Raw genomic sequence first — 26,734 nt, 5'->3', positions numbered from 1 at the left:
CAGCCTATTCCCTTGTGCTGTTTCAGTGTTCCTCTCTGTCTGTGGATTCCTGTGTCACCTGTGCCTCCTGTTTCTTCCAGTGTCTCCTGTGTTCCCTGTGTCTGTGGTGGCCCCTGTGTCACTGGTGTCTATCTCCTGGATCCCTGGTATTTTGCCCCTGGCTAGTGACCTGATCTCTGTTTCTTACTGCCTGCCTTGACTCTGGCATTCCTTGACTATTCTTCTGCTTAGTGATTTGGTACTGTGTATCCTCTTGCCCACCCCGGAGTGCCCAAGACTGCAACCTGGCAGTAACCAGCAGTGCAACATCCTCACCACTAGAGGCTCTGAGGAAGACCTGGTTACTGCTTAGACTCTGCACCTTGGCTATTCTGAGGGCTCACACCACTTCTATGCAAGCTGTAGCACCCCCTAGTGGCCATGTCCCCCCAAGCGTCACAAGCTTATTTGACCATTCTTTGTTGTTATTTTTATCCAGACCTCATATTCCTGAAGCCTAGTCCTGCGAAATGCATCGAATAAGCTGTTGGCTACATTGACAAATTGTTAGTTGGAGTTTCTTGTAAGCTACAAAGCAGAGGTTATCTTCGATTTTCAAAATAAAAGTTGACAAATAATATTGTTTGAAAATTGTTTTCAAAATGTTATGCCTTAAAAGCCCCTCTTTGGAACCAGCCCATTCTTAATTGCTCTCTGGTTACTGGTAAGGATGTGGCATTTTATTTTGTTGTTCTGCCTATGGGAGTTTCTACATAATTTTAAATCCTATAGGTCAACTTTTGTGGGTTTTCACATATTAGAGTTAATTTACTAAACCGATTTTGGCTGCTCACTTACCAAAGCGAATTATGACTTTGCAAGGGACCATTCACTAAGCTGAATGAATGTGCTGAAAATTTGAATACCCAATCACATATTATTGGAAATATATATATTTTTTTTCCTGCTTGCACCTGTTTGCATATCTGAAGTCAGAACTTCAGCTCAATCTCTAAACTAAAATAAATAATTGACTGTTGAGCAGTCTTTGGTAAACCAACCCGTTGAGTACTCATTGAAAGTTATTTTTTGTAATATCTTTAGTATATTTTACATGGCTTTTATGTTTTGCAGTCAATAGTTTTGGATACGGTCTCTTTGGTTTTCATCTGTATATTACCAAATAGGGATTAATATCTAGGGCTCTATTTAGAAAATGGGTAAATCTTCCAGGTCCATGTGGCAGTAATTAATTCCCACAAGGTAATGTTTGGGAGAATGTCTGATTCACTGCTTTAAAAATAGATCTCCTGGTGTTGAATGTAAATGATTGCATACCTTCAGTAATAATATGGTTCTTGCATACTTCAAAATGATGATAGGGAGTAAATGTAAAACGGACTGTGGCTTATAGATGCATGCCGTGTCTGCACCACACGTAGTTAGTATCTCATGCCGGTCAGCAGTCCAGAGATACAAACTGACCACACCAGCATGGTTCTACTTTTGTGCTTGACATGTTCAGAATGAAAAAGGAAGTCGGGGAAATTGTAGGACCACCAGGTATATCACTGGAAACAAAAACAAGACATGGAAACAAGCACTCCAAAAACAAGACATGGAAAGGAAGCTTTACATGATATTCAAGTAATACATAAAATAAGTATATTGATTTCTTTTGCAGTGGCATACATTTAAAGTATTTGTAGACAATAAAGGCAGCTCCCACTTTCCACTGACCCCCACACTAATGTACTGTGAGCTGTGGACCTTGAAATCATTGTTTGGGGATCGTGAAATTTTTTTAATAATTCCCCCATGTTAAAAAGGTTGAGAAAGGCTGGTTGAGTTTCTTTAGAATCCAGCTCATAAACATACAATGCACTAAATCACAGCCATTGTGCAATATATTGCAAAGCTAAAGGAGAACCTGTATGGACTTAGCTAGCATGGCTGCTTTCATATAATTGGAAACAACACATAGAAGAAATAGGCTTTAATAAACATTAATGCTCATTATTACCAGACAATAATGCTCAAATATATTTGGCTTTGTCAAACTTTTTCTAATAATAAAATATTTAAATATATGAATGTATTTTGCTGGAGATATTCTCTACTATTTTTGGTTAGAATGACCTAATTTTATTGTTGCCCCATGTTCCTTTTTCTGAATGTCTCTGTCTACTCTCACTAACCTCCACGTTTCCCCTTGTGACCTTTTTGTTTCAGCCTCTGATCAGACCTGCACGGATTGCACTGATATGTCTTGCCAGAATAACATTGTATCATCCATCCAAAAGAGACATCTCTTGACATCTGGATACTATGGAGAGACACCAGAGAAGCCACAAGGTAGGTTTTATGATGTTGATGGTTTGATTATTTCATGCCCTAACACTGGGGAGCCATGGCCGTTGGTATATGGGTGAAGATCGGACTTAAGAGGAAGGCTTGGTTCAGATGGTGAGGCTTTAGATCAGTGTTTTGGTAATTAGGGTCCCTCCAAAGTTTGCTAGGGGTTCTTTGAGCAATTAGCAGTTTGTGCCTCTCAGGTCAGTTACCTGTAACACCAAAAATCTCTTTGGCTATCTATAAGAGTGCCAGGTTTCCCACTGGCCATCAATGTAGGAGGCATTCTTCCTACTGAGCACTAAGCTAATGTACTGGAAGCTGTGGATATAGCAATTATAGAAAGGGATGCCTGAATACCTGATAGTTCATTCATGGGGTTGACTCATGTTAAATAGGTCGAGAAACGCTGCTATAGAACCCTTCTCTGTCTCTATTAAAAAGACATAAATCTATCAAGTTCACCCATTAGGGAAATAAACATATCCCAGATAAAAAACCAAATGTACATAATTGATCCGGAGGAAGGCAAAAAAATACCCTGGTACAATTTGCTCCAACAGGGGAAAACATTCCTTCCTGATTCCATGAGGCAATCGGATGTTCCCTGGATCAACAGTCTCACTTATCCTTAAGTCCCAGTTATATTCTGTGCTTCTAGAAAAAGCTTTCTTGAAGCAATCTATAGAACTTGCTGAAACTACTTCCTGAGGGAGCCAATTCCACATTTTCACAGACCTTACAGTAATAAATCCCTTCCTTATCCAGGGATTTCTTTTCCTCCAGACATAAAGAGTGCCCTCTTGTTCTTTGTAATGATCTCAAAGTGAATAATTGCAATGGGTAAGTGTTCTAAAGTTCAGAGATAGCTGGGATCAAGAATAACTGATAACAGCAGGGGCAGAGAACTGTGTTAAAATGTTTGAGAAACCCTGCTCAAGAAGGTGCATTTGTTGGCACAAGAACAGATCCAGGATGGTTGAAATTACCTTCTATAACCTTCAGGAACCATATAAAGCCAATTGTACCCCCATTTCATCTTCATCGTTGATGCAAATATTTGCCTATATCACCACATTTTTGGAAAAAACTAAACTTTATTCATCCCTAGTGTCCACCATCTTCCCTTCCCCAAATACCCTTAGTAGCCATAGCCTTAGAGGTTGTTGGTTCTAATGAAAACATCCATTTATTATTTTTTTTTAATGCTGGTATTGATTTTGTTTTGTCCATATTTTGTATTCTATGGTGTCATTTCACGAGCAGTAAGGTTTCTGTCCTCCTGGGAAAGGCACTATAAACCAATGAAGTGAAAGTGGCTTCCATTGGGGTGGGCATTTAGACAGTAAGACCATCCCAAGGGGTAAATATGCCGAGCAATGAGCCTGATAAACTAGGTTTCTTATTATTTCAAACTGGCTATTTTGTTTTCCTCTGTATGAATTAGGACTATAGGGTTTTATCTGGGTTATGTTTATGTGTTTTTTTATTGTCACAAACCATGTTTGTAACTCTTAGACACCTGGGCTAACCCACATTTACATGGGCAGTTTGTCCCCATTCATTGGTAATGCTGTTGCTTTATTGTTCATTTGGCAGTTGGAAAATGAATGGCAGACAAAGTAAGCTCCAAAACTTATACCAAATATAGGGTATGATGTGCCGGTCTATGTGGTATGGCAGAGATGGATAAATCATAGGACAAGATGACCAGAGCTGCTAAGCTTTAGTCAGACAAAGCTTTAAACATAGACGGTATGTAAATAAAACGTGGTCATAGGAAGCGAAATTCAAAATTTTACCAAAAAACTATTATTTTTTAAAATTGTAAGAAGGTAATTGATAATTTTACGGCCCCCAATACCCAACCCCAGCCCCAAACTGGTGACTGTTTAATGGGTGAATGAGTTTTCTGTGTCCAATTTTAATTCTCTTTCCATCTTTCAAAGGAAAATGCAGCCACGGTGGCCCCTTTGACTACAGCAAAGAGTTCAGCGCGAAAGGCGGGATCAACAAGGACACAGCCACGCCTCTGTTCTCTCCGCACCACTTCCTGCACGAGCAAGCAGCTCAGCTTGCCCTAAAAGCCTCCATTAAATTTCTGACTGAGCTGAGAAGAGACATTAATGACAGCAATATGCTCAGGTGATCTCTAATTAAATATTTTATTCATATGGTAATCCCCAACACTTTTTCTTTTGAAAGTTCATTCCTTGGCTCCCACTCCAGTGCTCTATGCTGGAGGAGCCGAGGAACAGCCAGACCTCAAGTGTCCCTACGGTTGTATTTCAGAGAAGAGGAGGGGGAGATTCTGATTAAAGAATATGGTTAACAGGAAGGGTCAAAACCTCTGATAATGTTTTCTGCGCTTTCCTGTACTGGTGATGAGCACACTACTACCTACTGTATGGGCATCCCAGGGACAGGAAAGTTTCTGAAAGTCTTGAAACAATAAGAAAGATACATTTTTTCCCTACTCATTGGCGTTTGGCTTTATTCTAAAGATGATGTACGGATCCCTAGGTAAACCCAATAAAATACATGACAATAAAAAAAAAGTTTAACATTTGCATTGTTGCAGCTGTTTTGTTTATTGTTTAATGTTCAAATGAAAAAGTATTGCCCCACCCATAAGAATCTTTTAGTTAAAGGTAAAATAACGTATGTTGAGATACATTTGTGCTTTTTTACAGGTAGTCCCCTGGTTACATACGAGATAGGGACTGTAGGTTTGTTCTTAAGTTGAATTTGTATGTAAGTTGCAACAGGGACATAATTTTAATAAATGTAATTAGAACAGATGTTGTCTCAATATATTATTAGGCAGAGTGGTGTCAGTTACTTAAATCCTCACTGTCAGTTAATCACAAACAAAGCAAACCATAACATTCTGGAGCAAGTTGTGTATTGTTATTCAAAAAGAAACATCTGCAGAGTTTGTCTTGGTCATTAAAGAGTTACAAGAGGCTGCAGAAAGAGCTAAGCCTCTAAGATCACCCACAACCTCAACTGTGTTTATCAAATGATTTCTTCTGTAAGTCATGCAAACCGCCCTCTCCCCCCCATCAAGCTTCTGAGCGAGTAGGGAAGCCCCGTTAGTATCCAGGAGGCGTCCATATGTCGGATGTCCCTAACTCGGGGACTACCTGTATATCATTTGGAGACTACTTTAGTTTCCCGTTCGTGTCCTTAAAGTTGGAATGATCACTTAAGAATGTTTCTAACTCTCCATAATATAAAATAAGTACGAAATCAAACATTGCATTTTCAAATGCCAAAATTAGAGTATCCATAAAACATAATACAGCCCAGGATTTATAGCAAATTTGGGTGCAGCTACCCTTTAAATGTCATTACAAACTTTTCTTGTTTGTTCCTACAGACTGCTTGGGGTCTCTGCTTTTCCTGCACTCAGCTTTGTCCTGGACACCACTGGCAGTATGGGCGAGGAAATTACATCAGCTCGTCTACAATCCCGTCATATCATTCAACGCCAACGTGATACCCTGCTCCAACCAGACTACTACATCCTGGTGCCCTTCCATGACCCAGGTACCCTCCATATATCTATCTCACTGTCGTGCTTACAGTTTTGGAGAAGTAGGCAATCTTTTGTACATTAAGAAAAAAAAACTAATATTTAAAGGGAAAATAATATTTTTTAATGGGATTATTTTCAATTCACCGACATGTGATTTGACAGTATTTGCCCTGCTTTTCACATGCACCAGTGGGTGAACCACCATCAAATCCCACTTGCCCCAGGCTCTTTGGTATTTTTGGAGCCCATGAGGGTATGTCAGCAAAGACGAAGGTTTATGTACTGCTGGAGGTGCTTGGAACCAAAAAATTCTGGTCAAATCAGTCAGACATTAGGAATTCCTATTTTTATATTAATTTATACTACATCTATCAATGACAAATATAGTACGACCCAGCCAATCCAGCAAACCAACAGCTGCCATCGTCAGCCAACTATACCTGTCAGTACCAGGTATAGTACATTGCCATATGTATGATTGGAACCCAGATTGCTTAAATCCCCAGTTCTGATCATAGGTCAGAATAGCCCCGATCCAATTCAGGATCAACCCTGAACAAAACTATCCAACTACTACTATGTAATTAATTCCCCCCTTTCATTTGGACTAATACTAAAATTTATGCAGTGATATCATGGGAAACTACTTTCCTAGATTTCCATGGGCACTAAAAATGGTGCCAGCGGCAGGAGTTCCCTCAGTGCTCAAGAATTGCCTCCCCCCTTATATAAAAACAGTATGCCTATTCAGGAACATTACTTGATGTACGTTGTGACTTTCATTTGTAATAAATGTTATGTGCAATGGTAAATACATAACTTTGATGTGTTCAGATGTGGAACCACTTCTTCCTCCCTGAATTTGCATGTTACCACAGCCTGACGTTTATGATGATATTTTTTCCTTCCTCTCCATTACAGCCCAGCATTATATGTAAGCGCTAATGTTCAGAATCCCTTAAGATGTGTCTGTTCATTTCTGTGCATTGTAACTCTGCAACACTGTAAGAGTAAAATCTAACAGTTGCTTCCTTGCACAGAAATAAGATGGCCTGTAAATAGTGCCAGAGATGCGTTCTTTCATATTCAGTGATGGGCATGGGTGGTGGTAAGCTGGAAGTGAGTGATAAGTGGAAAGCTGGGATATGTAGTTTGTGTTGTTACTTCTTGGGAATTTTGGAGCACATGAGAAATGCTGGATTGCCCTGGGCACCACACCCTTTGGGAAAATTACTCAGATAGGAACATTATTTAAATAATATTAAAGTAAGTATTTAAATAATAATCATAAAGGTAAACAGGACTTGGCTCATCTTATTAAATTGCTACAATAATGCTATTGTATATGAAATATAATAATTAGACATTTTTACCTTAGTTGTTTTTTTATTCTTGATTTTTTTAGCTTTTTTTCCTTTTTGAAAGTAATATCAGGTTTTTATATGTTTAGGCTTTGGCCCGGTGCACAAAACAAGTGACCCAGATGAGTTTTTAAGAATTCTTGACAGTTTACAGGCTCTGGGAGGGGGAGATGAGCCAGAGATGTGCTTATCAGCTTTGCAGGTATGTACTGCCTCATTTTACTTTATCTGTCCTTAGTTTAACTTCTGTTTTGTAGCAATAGTCTGCTGTTTATATATTAACAATGATCATGTACAATGTGTATGGATAGTTCAAAAAGTAAACGGCAATTGTTGTCTTTTTCAACTTCTTTTGGACTCATTCACTTGTGTGCATAGAATTCATCTTGAACTACTGAACAAATGTTTTTTGTTTACTATTTGAGTCTGTACAACATATGAAAAGTTCCACCTGTTTCTTTTCTACTTTTGTTTATGTAATATTTTCAATTTACATGACATTATTAAAAAAAATAAGGTTCATACTCAAGTCACACCACTAGATGGTGCTATGCCCTGTTGTAGAGAGTATAACAAACACTTGCCTGCTAACACAATATTAGAGTTTGTAACACACTTTACATGAGGATAAGGCGATATTTTAAGCTGTAGAAAAAGGTAAAAAAGACAAACAGACTGAGCCCATTAGTTTTTTTCCCTTTTCATTAAATGTTTTAAAAATACCACACCATGGATGTATTTATTCACATTCAGTTTTCTGACTCATCTGTTGATTACTTTTTTTTGAATGTTAGCAGAAACAGATGCATTTTGTGCATAAGGGTTATACTTTAACCTTTGTGGTTTTTCTGTTTTCTCAGATAAAAGTAGGTGATGTGGTTTTTATTTAGTTGTGTTTATATTCGAGTATTTATGATATATATAAAATAAGTGTGGTGACCCTTTAATCTTTTCCTCCCAGCTAGCCCTGATCAATACTCCTCCCCACTCTGAGATCTTGGTCTTCACGGACGCGTCCTCTAAGGATGCTCATCTTAGAAGCTCGGTGGAGGCTTTAATACAGGAGAAGAAAATCAAGGTGAATTGAATGGGTTTTTTAGATTGCTGGTGGTTTTTATTATTTAGTATTTATTTATTATTTAGTATTTATTTCAGCAGGTACTCTACAATCACTGGTTACTTAAGACAAGCCGGAGGCCATTGAAGTGTTGTGATATACACTGGGTAGTGATGATTTACACATTCACCCCTTTGGAGCCGCCACCACCATTTGCAGATGATATTTTGGGGTCCTTTTTTTATAAAGCAGTGAATCTAACATTCACCATACATTCGCTGATGGAGAAACAAACACATGCAGCTGGAAGATTGTCCACCATGGACTGTTTGGTGAATGTCAAATGCACTACTTTATCAAGTTAACCAGGCTGGAATAATGTGCAGCACTCCATAGAATTGTTAAATAGTTAGTCAGGTTGAAAAAAAGACACAAGTCCATCAAGGTAAACGATTAGGAAATAAACAAACTACAAACCTGCATATTCCAGATGGAACCCTATATGCACAGTGATCCAGAAGAAGACAAAAAACCCTTTTGAACCTGATTCAATTTCCTCAATATTGGCACTTTAAAAAATAAAAAGCAATACCCTCAGAAGAAGAGTACTAGAGTGGTGATTTTGGGGTAAACACATGGATCCTTTTTAAACAATGATCTCCTTATGATACTGCATTGGCATTATTCCAACAGCAAGATAACATTTAATTACACATGTTTATTCATAAGTGCAACAAATTTTATGATTTTCTATTTGTACTTCTAGGTTATACTATGCAATACCTGAAATTCATTGGTTACAGTGCTCCTGATACTCCATCCATTTACTTGTCCCCTGAAGAAGCAGTATATCAGCGAAACGCCATGACTTAAAATTCCTCCTGGTGGCGCAGAAAAATTTGATATGTAAAATTCATGTGATCGTTTATATTAAGATCGATCATAGTTTTCATTGTTTAGTCAAGCCTTTTTTGTAGTGATTTTAATAAATGTGTTGATATTTTATAATACAGAATACTTGCTCTGTTTACCTTACCACAAAAATCCCTTTTTGGGGGGGGAACTCTATATTGCATATTCCCTATGCTTTATAAATAAAGGTTAATAATGATACTAATATTCTTCATATGTATGTAGGTGTCTTTCTTGATCACAGAGGACCCGTCTAGGACAACAGTGAAGAGGAGCAAGAGGGAAGTATTGAGTCCAGACAGATTTGACATCTACACCGACCTCGCTTCTACTTCTGGGGGACAAGTTGTCTTCACAACCAATAACGACATTGGCAAAGCCTCCGAGATCATCACCGATTCCGCCAACTTTGATGTGGTGAGGAAAGCTTTACATAGGTCAATATGGATGTGGATGTCTGAGATTGAAGAGATGATTCTTCATCGGTGTCTGAAGTCCTGTAAACTATGAGATATAAATATATATATATATTGTGACAGAGTGTCCCTAAAATGTCAGGGAGAGTGCATGAAAGGCTCCAGGGAAGGAGTATGTTAAAGTGTATGTAGGCTTTTAGAATGAAAACCAGGAACTTTAGGGCCCCGGAACCGGCCAAGGGAGTGAAGGGTGGGTTCCTTGGTCCACCCCTTATTTGGGATATCTCCACCTGCACACGGTGCAAGAGAAAGGGAGATGATCAGCCAGTGTGTTGCAGGCTGTACTGTGAGCAGTCAGAGGCTGAAGGGCAGCCAGAGGGTTCCAGGCTGAGAAAGAGAGAGAGAGAGCCAGAGTGTTCCAGGCTGAGAGAGAGAGAGACCCAGAGTGTTCCAGGCTGAGAAGGCAGCCAGAGGGATCCAGGTTGAGAGGAACTGTGTTTCAGGCTGTGAAAGGAGCCAGAGTCTGTCCCTGGCTGTAGGAAAAGGGGACAAAGCTCCAGGAAAGCCAGTGGACAAACAAGTCTTAAACTCTCTGTTAGTAAGAGAGGGTACCTAGAGAGGTTACAAGAGGTTACAAGAGGCACCTAGAGAGGTTACAAGATTTTGCAGAACAGCAAAAGTCTTTTTATGCAAGTCATGCCAACCGACCCCCCTCACCCCCATCAAGCCTACGTCCTGCACAGAAACAAGCAGGGAAGCCCTGTTCGTATCTAGGAATCGTTTGTATGTCAGATATCCTTAACTTGAGGACTACCTGTATATATCATTTTATGTATTTGGTCTTGTATAATGATACTGACGTCTTCCCCACAGGTCACACTATTTTATAAGCAAAGCTCTACGACAGGGGCTTCTACTTATATATTTCTGGTGGATGAATTCATGCACAATATAACCCTATTCATAAATGGAGAGGTCATAGGATTTCATATTTATGATCCTAAAGGTAGGAAAATGCTGCCTATCTGTTTTAAATGGTGTATGTATAATGTAAGTGTAAGTGTAAGTCTAACAATGAACTTCTCCAATTCATTCTCTTGGTTAAATATACCAGTTCGGTCATTTTATTCTAACTCTTTAACCACCTGACCGATAAGCCCGACCTTGGTACGGGCTAAAAAAGGTTACTATTTTCGATAACCCTGAACTTTTCTCCCTATATTAAAATCATCAAGTGGTTATCCAAAATAGTAATTTTTTTTTAGCCCGTACCAAGGTCGGGCGTATTCTGTTCCGCCGGGCATTTTCTGTTCCGCTGGGCATCTTTTGTTCCGCCGGCCGGCAAGATGCAAGAAGAAGATGCCAGCCGGCGGAGAAGAAGATGCCGGCCGGCTTCTTACCTGGTCCCGCTGATCATCCAGCTTCGTTCCTCTTCCAGCGTCGGGTGCCTTCTAAGACAAAAAAAAAGCCGGCCGGCTTCTGTCTTCATGCGTGTCCCTCAGCGATGACGTCGGCGCGTGTGCGGGAAATTCCAGATCAAACTCATTCAAACACATTTTGTATTGGATTGAATACAGCGATGGAGCGGCACCCTGCTGCGTGCTCTCCCCTTCCCTTTCATTAGGATCGGTTGTTGTCCATCGTCCGTGGATCCGGCAGGATGGTCGTTCGGACGATGGACGACACCGACTGTACACGCGGCAGATTTTCGCCCGATAATTGGCCAATGCAGATTATCGGGCGATAAAAATCTGACGTGTGTACGTAGCTTAACGCTCAGGTGGTTAATGAATAAAAAAAAAGGTTAATCCTGCCATATATCTTTAACTAGATTGCGTCTTTCATGTTCTCTGTCCATGCTCCTATCACTTATTCTTGTTCCCAGCTATTTCTGAACTATAGAACACTTACCCATTGTGTTATGGAGATGGAGCAGGGTTATATAGCAGGGTTTCTTGACCTTTTATACATGAGGGAACCCTTGAAATAACATTCAGGTCTTCAGGGAACCTCTTTTACAATTACTATATCAAGAGCACCCAGTCAATAGGAAGAATGCTGGCCATTGGGAAGAAGTCACCTTTACAGAAAGCTAAAAAGATCATTGGTGTTAAACTTACCTGTTATGTACAAATTGCTTATAGCTCAAGGAATCCCAGGCAACCTCTGGAGGAACTCTAGGATTCCACTCAACCCTGGTTGAAAAACCCTGCCCAAAGTGAATAAAGGGCACAGTTATCACTATATGAACATGTGCTGGTGAAAATCCATGTTTTTATTTGTGATAAAATGAAAGACCCTACCTACAAATGAGGAACATCGCGAAGCTATGTTTTCTGCAGTATTTGTCAGGCTTCTCTTATTCCTTGCAGGCCACCAAGAAAACGGCCGCCGAGCATCTCATGGCAAATTTACTCGGGTGTTTCTACAAGATCCTTTAGAAGTGGGAAACTGGAGCATTAAACTTGAAACTTCTGGGCCCCACAGCATACGTATTCAAGGTAATCAGACATTATTTATTAAGGATAAACTTTGGAGCAGTTGAAAAGAGATGAAAACAGTGTGTTGGATTGAAGTGTGGTTAGTTTTTTTGTTTGCACTTCTTTCATTTAAATACTGCTTGGCCAAAAAAAAGTCACACACTCGAAAATTTGGATCGCTTTTAGCTTCAATTATGGCACACATTCACCATGGTATGGTTTTGAATCTATTATATTATTTTTATTGGTATTGGCTTATACAATAGCACATTTTTTGGCTCCCAGAGTTGTATTCATTTTTTCCCAGTCTCTTGTATTGATAATGGGACCCCCACATAAAGTCTTCTCCAACATATCCAAAAAATTCTCATTAAGGTTACAATCTAGTCTCTGTGGTGGCCGATCCATGTGTGAAAATGATGTATCATGCTTTCTAAACTACTCTTTTACAATTTGATCGCAATGAACCCTGGCATTGTCATCATAGAATCTTACTCGTGCCATAAGGGAAGAAAAAAATCCATTGATGGGAAAACCATTGTTCAGTATATTCAGGTAGTCAATGGACTTTGTCTTTTGGGCACATTATGTTGCTGAACCTAGATCTGAGCAAGTGAAGCAACCCCAGATCATTACATTGATCCCACAGGCACCTCATATCATACCACTGCCTCCAATGACACCCCAGATCATAACACTTCACCCACAGCCAGGCAGTGTATTTGATAATGGAAGTAAAAAAATAAAATGTAATAAACCATGTTATACATAAAACTGTACTTATATATTCTATTTCCTCCTCTATTTCCAAGGTCTAAGCTCTTTAGATTTTCTGTATTATTTTGGCACCCCTGTAAATGGTTCTCATCCTGGACTCCACGAACTTAACAACCAGCCAATGCCAGGTAGGTGATGTTACATGGAATTATATGAATTCTGCCAGTTACATGTGCTTCAAAGCTTTCCATAATGGTAAGATGGAGGTCAGTTTGAAATTACAATAATAGGAATAAGTTACAGTGGCAGTGCTTGAGTGAAGCCATATAGCACTGTCAGGGGTGCTTACATACATCAACCTCTATGTAGAATAAGTTCTTCTCTCGAAATTTTGTTGCCATCTGTAAACCCAGTGCATAGATTTTTGCTTACTACCTGTCCCTTGTGATAGCAGGTCAAAATACAATGGGGAGCTGGTTTAGTGATAATAATGGGCCCTACACCAAATATATAATTTTAGGAACTTTCAAACAAAAATGTTGATTTTATTGTGTGTAAAAAAACAAATTTTCTTTGTTCCATCCTCAGGTGTCCCCACAGTCCTGGTAGTCGATGTTATTGGTCTTCCAGAATCCTCCAACATGAGCCATGTTGACCTTACCCCAGTCAATGGGAAGACAAGAACATTGGAACTGGAACCGACCAATAAGAAAGGGCTTTTGGTCGCTCAGGTTGGGGAGATCCCCATTGGGGAATTTAGCCTTGGTGTGAGTGGTACAGATGGCAGAGGGCATAAAGTGAAACGGGAGGCTCCACAGCATCTAAGATCAGCTGAGTGCATGCTGGAGGTGAGTCTCTTGTTGTCTAAGACCAGAGGAGAACTTCCAAAGTCCTTCACTTGGGATGGATTTAGGAGACAATTGTGGAAAATAATTAGCAACTAAAGTAATAAAAGGAATGGAGGAGCTCAGCTATGAGGAGAGATTGGCTGAACTGAATCTATTCTCCCTTGAGAAGAGACGTATAAGGGGGGATATGATCACCCTGTATAAATATATAAATGGTCCATATAGAGAACTCTCTTCCCAATTATTCACTTTAAGGTCATTACAAAGAACAAGAGGACACTCTTTGCGTCTGGAGGAAAAGAAGTTTAAGCTTCGGATAAGGAAGGGATTCTTCACTGTAAGGGCTGTGAAAATGTGGAATCGGCTCCCTCAGGAAGTAGTTCCAGCAAATACTATAGATTGCTTTAGGAGAAAGCTGGATGATTTCTAGAAGCACAGAATATAACTGGGGATTGAGGCTTTAAAGTAAAGATAACAGAGCCTGCTGATCCAGGGAACATCCGATTCCCTCATGGAATCCGGAAGGAACATTTTTCCCGTGTTGGAGCAAATTGAACCAGGGGTTATAAGGGTTTTTTTTGCCTTCCTCTGGAAGGGACCTTGCTTAAAGGACCTTTTCCTTAAGCTAACTGACTATTGTATTTGGGCAAGTTTGTCTCTATAGTATTTAAAGATCTCTCTGAGCATTTAAATGTGGCAAATGACCTCAAGAACCCACATGATATGCAGGAATTTACATGTATACATGTGCATAGGTTGCCCGAACATGTTTAATGAGCTTTTGAGATGGGAGGCATACGGGGTGATGGTTGGGGGGGGGGGGGACTAATTGGTGCTTATTATTATGAATAATGGAAATTGGTCAAGGTTTGTCATTGTTGACTTGTGAATTTTTGCATATGGGGGTCTTTTTATTAATATTTTATTTCAGTGTGCTAAAAATATTTTACTTGAGGGAACTTTGTTTTGTAGATGTCCCGTCCTGCGACTCTGATCCCAGGGAATTCACAGATAATGTCAATGAAGATCACCCATCACGGGTCCCCTTGTTACTATTGTGTGACTGTCAATCTCTCTCCTGATAATATCATAAGGGACCGCCCTACTTCATCTAGGTGGGTTCTGTGAGTAAAGTACAGTTACTGAAACTTAATATTTATTTGTATGATCTGTTTGATAGATACAATTCTTTTCTGGGCAGGGTCCGCTCCGCTCCTCCGCTTCTGTGCCACTGTATGTATCTGTCTGTCATTTGCAACCCCTATTTATTGCACAGCGCTGTGTAATATGTTGGCGCTATAAAAAATACTGTTTATTAATAATAATAATAATAATAATAATAATAATAATACATTTCTGTTCAAGGATGGACACATCATGTTGCAGTACATGCAGCTGCTCCAAGCCTACCTTCAATTGGACACTGAGGGTGCATTCTGCCAGTTGTAAAATGAAGGCAGGTTTGCAGCAATGCTGCCCTCCGAGCCCTGCAGACCTGCAAGTACATTCAAAAACAAGAGTCACATTCAAAGATTACTTATCAGGCCCTTTTTTGGTACATTGATTCCAACTTTATGGATTTGGTGAGTTAGTGGGGCTGCCACTAGGCACTTTGCCCATGTGGGGCAAAACAACAGGTTCAATGAAATGCTGACCAAATTTCCAGCCATATACTTACCCCATCCTGTTGGTCATTTCGACTGTGCAGAGCGAATAGAAATATTTGGTATATGCAGGTACGGGGCAGCCTTTCAGCATGCAGTTAACCAGACTCATATGCTATGGGGTTTTTCCTTTTTTGTTACTGTCGTTGAACAGGGATGTAGGACAGCGAAGAAAAGTTATAGACAGTAACTGGTCTGGCTTTTGGGTAAACTATTTGCACTGATTTGCATTTGATGAGTTGTGTTGATATTGAAGCAAAGCAATGTAAGGTATCCCAGCGAGCCCATAGAGAATGCATACAACACAATGCTGTAACACCCAATGCAAGGCAACATGTTCCAACATGGGCTGTCATTGTGGCACATTTTATTTAAAAAATAAAAACATTTGCAGGAAAGAAGAACCTATATCCAACCACTTCAACCACTCTAACGTCTTTTTTTGTCATTGGTGACCCAAAAGGTTTCATCACTTTATGTTTTTCCCCTTACAGAATACAGATGAACTCCAGTGATTCACAAGAGCTGGATATAAATATTAATATGGCTGACAATGTGAAACCTGGTACAGTGATAACATTGATGGTGAAAGCCGAAGAGTGTGAGAATATTATGCCAGTGTGCTTCACTCACCTTTCTTTGGTGGTTGAAGAGGTAAGTGGTCTGGTACTACTCAGGTTTAGTAATTATAGGACGGTGTGACAGCATTTGAATAGTCAGGAAGGGTTATAGATTGCAAGTAAGTTTTATTCTTTTTTATTTTTTTCTTCTTTTTTGAAAATACATTTTTTGTTCAGCATTTCTCACCTAGACGAGAATGAAGTTGCCCCTGCTGCCTGCAGACTTCTGGAATATTCACGTTGCAAAATCCCAGAGGGATTTGGGAGCAATTAGTAAACCTATCATGCTCAAAGCACATTATTAAAAATCAAAAATCGACAACAGGCACCTGAAGCTATCATGGCTACACAGAATGGGGAATTTAGCAGCATAATCGCTGCTTGGAGGGAGTGCAGGATTGGATGGTCATGCAAATAAGTTTACTCTTGCAGAAAAATTAAAGTAAGGTTTTTTTTTTTAAGTTGGCCAGCTAATACTCGGTGCAAGAAAACTGAAAAAAAATTTAATTTAGGGTTCGGATTTGGATTTTCTCCACATCTTACCAGTGGAACTATGAGCGGAGAATTTAAGGAACTTTGCAAACCATCAGCAGCATCTTTTCCTAAGGAAATTAAAATTACTTGTTTAAATCTTTTAAAATAACAAAATATGTTTTCATTTTATCCTGATTGTTTTTTTGTTGTTTCTTTTTAATTTAGATGTATTTTCTTCATTCTCCATCTGTGTGCCTTCAACCATCTTATTTTGGTACCTGCCCTGAATCCTTGCTACCCAACCAGTGCATGGACCATAGATGGAGTGCCCATTTCTTAGTGTCTGATGCTGATGGTATTAAGTCTATTAACATCCTCAATGGTTCTGGTTCCGCCTCCCATGGATCAGATGGAGAATATGAGTATGTTAATTTCACATCCACTTGCTGCACACCTCAAACTGAACTCCTCCTAATGAACTATCGAGATGTGGCTTTGAATTGCTCTTTACAAGCACCCAAAGCTAGCAGTCAGACTAACTCAAGACATCGATATTATTTAATAATAATACTACTATCAATCATGGTCGTACTTGTACTAGGAGCTTATTTATTGCATAGGAGAAGAGCAGAAACCTGAAAACCCAGCAGGGCATCATCCCAGTGAATCCCATTAAAAGGTAATGCCACCACCAGTGTATAAGGTGGTAACAATTTGGGAATGACACGTGTTTTATCAATATTTGCTATCTTCTTTAGGGTCCTCAAGGAGAATGATACTAGGAAATCAAAATTTTTTTAGTATACTTTGAATTTGCTAGATATGAAGTATAAAACTGTGGGTATGTAAAGATCTGCATTCAAATGGGGCAGCACCATAAACAGGGCCTAGATCGATTTATGATCTGGAAAATTTTGGAAAAAAAGTACAACAGATTGGAATGAGGGCACATTTACTGGGGATTCCAATTTTTTTGATGATTCTTATAAGATGACTCGATGGAACGTTGCATGTTGCACAAAAATTATACACATTATGAATATGCTTAATGATTAATTTACAAATTATGCGATCCATTGTGCAATAATAGTTGCACTGCAGTCAGCTCTAATTGCTGGCTCATTTGGTTCTACTAGAACCAAACAAAATGCTGCAAAATTAGCCCAAATTGCAACAGTAAGGCTAGTGCATATGGAGTACAGTTAGAAAGCAACTCTTCATCTCATCCTAGAGAAGAGGAAAACACCTGGAGACTACATGGCTGTATAACTATTACAACACATCAATCAGGATTATGTACAGTACATTTATAGTGAAGATGAGTATGTAGAGCACAACATAGCAATATCTAGTACAGTAAGCAATGATTTTATAAATTTATATATATATATATATATTTACTTATAGTAGAGAGTGCAGGGGATGGAAAAATGTCATGTACAGTATGGTGCAAAAAGTGAATAAAACCCCCTTTCACCAAATGGTGGTCAGTAACTGCCCCCTTCTGCTTGATCAGTGGAAATATTCATGCCCTACACAAATCATTGGTGGTCAGACGCAGTTCCCCTTCCTCAATCATTGCTGATTAGTTGCCTGTGGCCATCAATTACCAGTGGCAGTCTGCAGTTCTACTCGCCCACTTGTTAGTCCCCCAGTTACAATAGTAATTGGTGGACAGAGGCAGTAAACAATTCCTCCTCCCCAATCATTGGCTGTCAATTACATTACCCCCCAAATCAATGACCCCCCCAAAATCATTGTTGGCCAATGACAGTAAACTAACACCTCCCCCTAATATTGGTGGTCAGCTACAGTGGCAGTAAACGTCCCCTCTTTGAAATCAATGGTAGGCGGTGGCAGTATACTACACCCCCATTAATTGGTGGTTAAAAGTAATCAGTCCACCCATATTTTGGGGTACAGTAAACTCTTTTCTGACAGACTTCTGTGTCTTGCACTGCTCCATCATTCCTTCCATCTCTGCTCTGGCCTACAAAGTTGGCCCCACTGTGTATAAAGTATTATGTATTTCATATTTTCTTGGGTGGTAACAATACAACCTATCTATATAATATATTTTGAAAAACCAATCAGGGATGAACAGGGAAGAGACAAAGGATAATGACACGGGTGCATGCGCCATTATTGTAATAATTCACTGCTTACTTTGTTCCCTGAGGGGAACTTGTTGTTACTTTTTAAAGATCAATAAAATTAATTACAGAAACAATCAGTCTCACTGATTTTTATCTTTACCAGGTCCATTGTTGTTCAAATTTGACACCGGACAATGATCCCTTCTAGTGCAGGCCCTCTCCCCTGTTGCTGAACACAATGACAGTAGCTCTGCTAAGGTGGGCAGAGCTCCTGTCATTGTTTAGTCAATCCAAAGTCTTCGACCAGTGGCAGTACTATTAGGCCAGCATGGACTGCACCAGTGCCCTTTCCTGCACTGCTGGGACTTTGATTCAACTGTTAGGCAAGAGATAACTTAGACAACTGTAGTTGGGGTCGGCCTATGGCTTTGAAAACAAATGTTCTCTGGCTTGGAGGAGTCACCTGATGACCTGGTGCAGTGATACCAATATGGTGAATGTGGAGAGGTGATGGCCCTGGATCCTGGATAATAGAACACACCTTCGCGTTTCTGTGATATTAGGTGTTGTAGGATGCATCAGGCACTGAGTGGGCAACTCATAAAAAGGATCTCCAAGAACATTTCGATTTGCAATTTTAGAGAGACAGAATGGACCAACATACACAAATTGGAGGCCCAAATGTAAGATTGATTTCAGTTCATATTGTCAGTGTGTTTCAGAAATTAACAGATGCCCTCTTCATCATATAAGTCTGATGACAGGAGACTAAGGAAAGGCTTCCTCCTGCCTGTAGGATGATAAAAAAAACAGCAAATATAGACCAGTATATCTATGTATCTGCTTCCCTGAATCCAGCCCCCTCTATCACCACAACTTTCTAAGACCCAATGAATGGGAAGCCTGTTGACTCCTGAAACGTGTTAGCTATTTTTTTAGCAATAAATATTTTGAAATTTAGAATATATCTTATAATAATCTTGTACCTTTTTTATTGTCCCTCTCCCAATGGCTTTCTTGCCTTCTCTATCTCCCTATACCGCCATATTGAAGCAGCCCAGGGTACTTTTGCAATGTCTGGTAAGCCAGGTCTGGTTCTGTTTCTCCTCCATGTTCCTTAAGGTATCCTAGGTCATTGGGTCCTCCTTGATCTTTTGGCTTTGAAGTCCTCACAATCTTGAGATGCAGAACTGGTGGCATTCTTCTCCAGCATCTCCAATTATGCAACTGCAACTGCAACTTCTAATGACGTGAAAGAGAAGTGAAGAAGTCCAATTTCAAATGATAGCTTCAGTCACAGTGAAGGTGATGGATTTGAATGGTTAAATGGGTTATTTTAATTTATTTTTGTTTTCTACTAGGGCTGCTGACATCACACCCAACTCAGGGCCTTTGGATCTCTTTACAATGGAGGCTTTCACATATAAATACCATGTAAGAAATGCAGTAAATGAACTTCTAATCTTTTCTTACAAAATGTGTAATGACTCTAGAAAAAGGTCCACCTTTTTCTTGTTTTATTAAATGCTGATATGGGTTATCATTTGATGGAGGAGCTTCATTTCACCCAATGTAAGTGCTTTTTTCTGTGATTGCACTTCCTCGGGGCAATTTTGCTTTAGGAGGTCTATTTGTTTTGTACATTATTGGATAAGACATATCTCTGTTTCTTTGGATTGTGACATGTGGGGGATTTGTCTATACTCTATGCAGATCATTTCATACAAGTTGTGCACCTATAATATATTTATTTTGGTTTTAATATATCTGAACCTTCTATACATCTATGTGCACTTTTACATATATGTGTGTACATTTACACTGTACTTACATTGGTCCAAATGCTGTTACCTGGACTTTTACAGCTGCTGATTATTACTCACTACCCAATAAGATTATACCTGACACAGAAAAACAAAATGTATATTTAGTGGATCCATTGGTTCCAGTTTGAGCATCTCACTCTCTTGCTGCTGGAGGGGGTCCTCCTGTTCCCCATGACCGCATCCCATGCCAGGCATGAAAAATGACAGGCGTGAAAATTGGGGTTATAAGAGTAATAATTATTCTACTTGTTTATATTATAGTGCATCTATTGAGGTCTTGTATAATCCCTGATAAAGCAGATTAATTCTGCAAAACGCGTTGGATTATCAGAATCTATTACAACATCTCAATGATATACACAATTGTTTGGTGCTATGTACTGAGCATTTTTTGCAATTTCCATCCATTGTTTTTATGGCTTGTGTTTAATGAAAGATTGTTTTTTTTATATTTGAGCCCATTTTGTGACATGTACTGAACTGCCTGTAAAGTCCCACAAATATACCTACCTTTCTATGTACTCAAGAATTTAGGGATGTTGGCAGTATATATCTATTGGTTTAAGTTCAGACAACCCTTTAGCTATATTCGATTCCTGAAATGCGTTAGTTGCATTTGCAGAACGTATCAATCTATTCTGTTGAAATAGATAAACAAACTTACATTACGACTCTCAATTAAAAGCTAACACTTTATTTTTGATTTGCAAAAAAATACAAATATGACAAAGCATCTAACTCATCCAAAGCTACATGTTTGGGTAGAGTCCCATTCTATTAAAGCGAACTAAGCTTTTTTGTCTGCAGCAGAACATTTTACGACACAAATGTTAACATTTTCCAACCCTGACAAAATGCACAGGAAGCGTGCTCTCACATCTTATACATATCACGTTTTTCTCACTTTTGGTGGTATATGGACAAGGTGGGGTTATGTCAGATTTACGATTGCAATTGAAGAGCTGGAAACTTGTGGGGCTTGTTACATCACTGCGACCTGGTACCCTGCTGCAGATGGCCTGCACGGTGTCTGGGTCTGAAATGATGAAAGTGTTCAGTGGCTTGCAGTGACCTTTTATGATAAATATGGTGTTGTTCATGGCACTGTCACAGTCGTTTATTGGGCTGTCTCTAATGTGCTTCTTCTTAAAAGTTTCCCAGTTCTGACATGAAGACAGATGGAAGAGGCACAGGACCACCCCAATAATCAGGAAAACAGAGGATTTGGGGTACATTTTTGCTGATGTATCTAAAAAGGGATAGAAAAAAAATGTAATAAAAAACTAATAAAACAGCATTAAACAATGTGTTTAATCAGAAAGTACAAAACTATCATTTCATGGTATAATTTGCAGTTTTTACATACTTGTATATTACTTTTTAATATATTCATATATTTTATTGCTAAAGTTCTTGGTGTAAATGTTTTTTTATTTTGCCAATTGTGAAGTAATGAAAAAGCAAATTTGCTCATTTAGACATTTAGGCTACGTACACACGTCGGATGATTCTCTTCTGATAATCACTTCAGGGCTGGTATCAGACGAGAAACTGACGTATGCTCAGCAGTCGTCTCACGTCGTTCATGGCGGATCCACGAATGACGAGTGATGAATGACCGCAATGGAAGTAAACGGGAAAGAACATAGTGAGGTGCTACTGGCTTGTTCTCCCCCTCCCCTCTGCATAGAGCAGAATGGTTCTGTATGTACAGCACTCGTTCATGCATCGTCTTTTGTTGTTGGAAAGGATTGTGAAAGATCCTTTTCAACAACAAAAGTCTTACATATGTGCATAGTGTACGTTTTCTATAAAAGTGTTTTTTAAAAAAAGGTTTTAATTATTTTTTTCAGGTTTTTTAGTTTATAAATGCAGACATTTAGCTTTGGAAAAACAAACTGGTCCAATGGAGGTTTTTTTTTTATTTGCAGTCATGCTGATTTTTTTTTTTGCAAAAGAATATTGATATTTCTTGGTGTAGAAGTGTGTGCAAAAGTTATAATATGCAGACTCAGCTGATTAAAATAGCCTAAGACAGTGGTCGCAAACATTTCTGGACCACTAACCTTACAGGCTCTGGACTGCACATGCGCGGGGGAGCTGGGTGTCACTTAAAGGGGAAGGAACTTCTCCCAGAGTGTCATCATGATGCCTGAACCTGCTCACTCTCCCATGGCAGGCTTAGACTTGTCCAAAGACAACCCGCCCACCACCTTGTGCCTACAATTCGTACGGGGGACATGGTCTGCGGTTCTTTCGGGTGCACACTGGCCAGAGCCACCGGGCAACAAAAATTTTAATGCAGACCACCAGTGGTCCGCAGCCTAAGACATGGTTTGAATCTGGAAAAACAAGTTGGCATCAGTAAGCCAGTTCTGGGACATCACTGGAGCAAAGGGCAAATATGTGTGAAAACACTATGAGAGCTAGAGGTCAACAAAATAAGTATCATAATCAGCCTTACTCAGATGAGCAAAACCTTGCTAGCACTATGGAGCTCAGTAAACACCAGATTTTATATAACACAAGTAGATAGAAACAACTGGAAAAAACATGTAAAAAGATGTTGAATAATCCATTTGATGCCTTTATATGACAGCACATTGCATTTCTATTCAATATTTTATTTACTTGACTTTAACCTGAATTGTTTCTAAGTCATGAACATAATAAACCAGGAAATATATACAAAGCCACAACATAATCTCTTTAACGGTTGGTACCCAGAGTAACTTATAGGGTATGTAAAAGAAATATTATTTATGTTCCCAGGTAAATAAAACATTCAATATTAATGCATGTCAATGAAAGAGAGAAGGAGAGTGGGGAAGGCAAAATATAAGCAAATAAACTTTACTATAATGCTACTTACCACCTTTTGGTGCCTTGTATGTTGTTTAGTAAGATGAAAAGCACGGTGAAGACCTAAATAATAAATACAAGCTTGAGCACACAAATTGGAATTATAACATGAAATACAAAGCAAAACACAATATTTTAGTACATTATAGTATGCGCTCTCTAGCCCTTATACCTGTAATGTGGAAGCAACGGAATCTTCCCTGCAGAGCAATCTCAAAAGCTGTCTTCCTTTTCCCATTTTATAGAGTTACGGTATATATGTTAACGAGAAAGTGCAAAATGCCATCTGCAATCCAAGTATTGAGTTTGCACGCCAGCTGGTAATCTTATTACAAAGCTTTATGTGTGTTCAAGGATCTGATATTCTGGTTGTTTAATGACTTTCTCATCCATGTATGAAAAATAGGATCTCAATGTCATTTACGTAAAATAAAATAAAGTTAACATTTTTCTGGTGTATGTTTTTAAGAAGCCCTAAAGCAATAATTATTTCGAAATTTGGAATATATATATAATATTAATACAATATTTTGTTTCTTTTCCTTTGAACAATTCACTAGATCTTGTACCTTTTTATTGTACCTCTCCCAATGGCTTTCTTGCCTTCTCTATCTCCTTATACCGCCATGTTTTTTTATTGAAGCAGCCTTCTAGGGTACTTTTGCAATGTCTGGTAAGCCAGCGGTTCTCCTCCATCTTCCTTAAGGTATCCTAGGTCATGGGGTCCTTCTTGATCTTTTGGCTTTGAAGTTCACACAAAATCTTGAGAAGCAGAACTGGTGCCATTCTTCTCCAGCATCTCCAATTATTTGGAGGAAACTTTGAAACTTCCAATGACATGAAAGAGAAGCGAAGGAGTCCCATTATAGATGACAGCTTCAGTCACATTGAAAGTGATGGGTCTGAAAATGAGTGATTTTAATTTATGATAAATATTTCACACATACCAAGGGTTTTACTGCTTTTCTAGAGGGGCTGCTGACATCACATCCAAAATGGCAGCACCCAGCTACAGTCTCCTGGCCTTTGGATGTACAATGGAGGCTTTAACAGATAAATAGCATGTAAGAAATGTAGTAAATGAATATCTAATCTTTTCTTTCAAGATGTGTAATGATTCTAGAAAAAGATTCACCGTTTACATGTTTTAACAAATCATTATATGGGTTATCAGTTGATGCCCATAATTGTCACATGTACATAAAACCCATTACAGACACATGAAAGATTCCAATTCTAAATCATTGGACCTGATATATTAAAGCTCTCCAAGACTGTAGAAGACCCACTGTCATGGGAGAACCAGGGTAATCGATTAAACCTGGAATTGATCTGGTCCAGGACAGAAAGCAAATAAATACATAATTTTTAGGAAATCCATTCCAGGTTTGATAGATCAACCAGGTTCCCCCATGGTAGTCTATGCTCTCTTGGAGAACTTTAATAAATCAGGCCTAACAGTGTTTTAGGATTCAGATATATTTTCTTATAATGTATTATATTATGAATAGTGTGATTTGGGTGTCTGTTACAGGGCTCTAGATACTTTAAACTAATGCAGGATGAATCCTTTGTCCTTAGAGGTCAAACTTTGTATAGTTCTGCCATACCAATATCAGCCCTCCATCCCACTTCAACCATTTTCCCCAGAGAAATTGTAACAGACCTTATGTGTGTATAGAACTTTAGTCAGAAAGAACACGCATGAGACCAGCTAGTTTACAAATTGTTGCTGTATTAGATACAGTTGATGCAAAGTTAGCAGAATTACAATCAAAAAAGAAATGCAAAAGCATTAACTAGAAGACAGACCTGTAGAAACGATCAATGGGCCATCGCACTCACATTAAGAATCCAAATGTAAGGTTACATTCCAATATAGAGGATGCTACCAATGTGTTTCAGGAGTCACCAGGTGTCTGATCACAGGAGAAGAGAGGAAATGCTTCCTCCTTCATGTAAGATAATAGTAGACTAGTAGACTGGACACGATGCAAATACACACCATTATATCTATTTATCTGTTCAGTCCCTTCTGTCATCAAAACATTTTAGTACCCAATGAAGGGGAAGTCTGATGACTCACGTTAGCAGCATATGCAGAACATATAAATCATTTAAGATACATGAAAGTTACCATTTCTGACACATTAGGCCAGATTTATTAAAGCTCTCCAAGGCGAGAGAAACCCCTTTCAGAAGTGAAGCTGGGTGATCCAGAAAACATGGAATAGATTTTTTAAAAATAATTTGTTATTTGCTAAAAAACATTTGGAAACCTGCACCACATCCACTTCAGGTTTGCTGGATCACCCAGCTTCACTGATGAAAGTGTATCCTCTCCAGCTTTGGAGAGCTTTCATAAATCAGGGCCATTGTGCCAAATTTATTTATCTGGATTTGGGTGCCCATTTGGATGGTATCGGTATATTTGTACTTTAAATGAATGTAGCGTGAATCCTCAGTCCTTAGAGGTCAATCTTTAATGCTCAGGCATACTACCATCCATCCTGCACAACCCCTCCTGAATCCTATTTTCCCCAGAGATCCTGACAGCTCTATTTAATGGTTTATTTTACACAATGCATATCCTTATGCTTATGTTTTCAGAACACTCACATATTGGCACATATTCTATGGCACTGGGTTGTCTTTATTGATGCTATCACATTACCCTGTTTCCCCGATGATAAGACACTGCCCCTGATTCATCAAGCAAAATCGGATTATCGGTCGCGCATTCGTATTAGCGATCCGGAATCGTGCGCGATCGCGCTATTCAACAACNNNCATAAAGGACACACACGCAGAATCAGATATCTGGAGCTGTCTTATAAACGGGTGAGTGTCTTATTTTAATTATTTTTTTAAAAATCGGGGGTGGCTTACTTAATGGGGATGTCCTAAAATCGGGGAAACACGGTAAGATAATAGTAGACTAGTAGACTGGACAACATGCAAATACACACCATCTTATCTATTTATCTGTCCAGTCCTTCTGTCATCAAAACATTTTAGTACCCAATGAAGGGGAAGTCTGATGACTCCTGAAACGCGTTAGCTGCATATGCAGAATTAAAATCTAACACTTCATTCTTAACATTCAAAACAAAAATACAAATATGACAAAGCATCTAACCCATCCCGGCTCTACTATAGAAAGTTCTTTCATTGTATTGTCACCTCACACAATTGTATTAAAGCAAAAAAATCTTTTTTGTGTGCAGCAGAACATTTTAGGACACAAATGATAACATTTTCCACGTTGATAAAATGCATAGAAAGCCTGTTCTTGCATGTAATACATAATATGTTTGTTTTTACCTTTGGATGTATCTAGACAGGGTGGGGTTATGTCACATTTATGATTACAATTAATGGGCTGAAAACTTTTGAGACTTGATACATCACTGTGACCCGCAGATGGCCCGCACGGTGTCCAGGCCGACAATGATGAAAGTGTTCAGTGTCTTGCAGCGACCTTTTAAGTTGAATGTATTGTTGTGGAAGATACTGTCACAGTTGATTG

The 26,734-nt window shown here is 39.0% G+C and overlaps 1 protein-coding gene across 1 annotated transcript in view; it reads left to right on the top strand.

Moving 5' to 3' along the window:
* The window catches only part of VWA7 (von Willebrand factor A domain containing 7), a gene marked incomplete in the record, with an annotated part of 35,675 nt that extends 11,991 nt beyond the window's left edge, over positions 1-23,684 (top strand). The window contains 14 exon segments of the mRNA XM_072429537.1: positions 2,212-2,334; positions 4,281-4,476; positions 5,714-5,883; positions 7,323-7,435; positions 8,195-8,311; positions 9,428-9,619; positions 10,492-10,624; positions 11,991-12,119; positions 12,911-13,003; positions 13,404-13,663; positions 14,636-14,778; positions 15,822-15,981; positions 16,647-17,100; positions 19,879-23,684. Of these exon segments, the coding sequence (XP_072285638.1) occupies positions 2,212-2,334; positions 4,281-4,476; positions 5,714-5,883; positions 7,323-7,435; positions 8,195-8,311; positions 9,428-9,619; positions 10,492-10,624; positions 11,991-12,119; positions 12,911-13,003; positions 13,404-13,663; positions 14,636-14,778; positions 15,822-15,981; positions 16,647-17,060 (2,243 nt within the window).
* Between the last annotated feature and the right edge of the window lie 3,050 nt (positions 23,685-26,734).

Source organism: Pyxicephalus adspersus, chromosome Z (assembly GCF_032062135.1).
Source record: "Pyxicephalus adspersus chromosome Z, UCB_Pads_2.0, whole genome shotgun sequence".
NCBI classification, from domain to species: domain Eukaryota; kingdom Metazoa; phylum Chordata; class Amphibia; order Anura; family Pyxicephalidae; genus Pyxicephalus; species Pyxicephalus adspersus.
The sequence above is the reverse complement of the archived record's forward strand: the minus strand, read 5'-3'. Positions and strand labels throughout refer to the sequence as shown.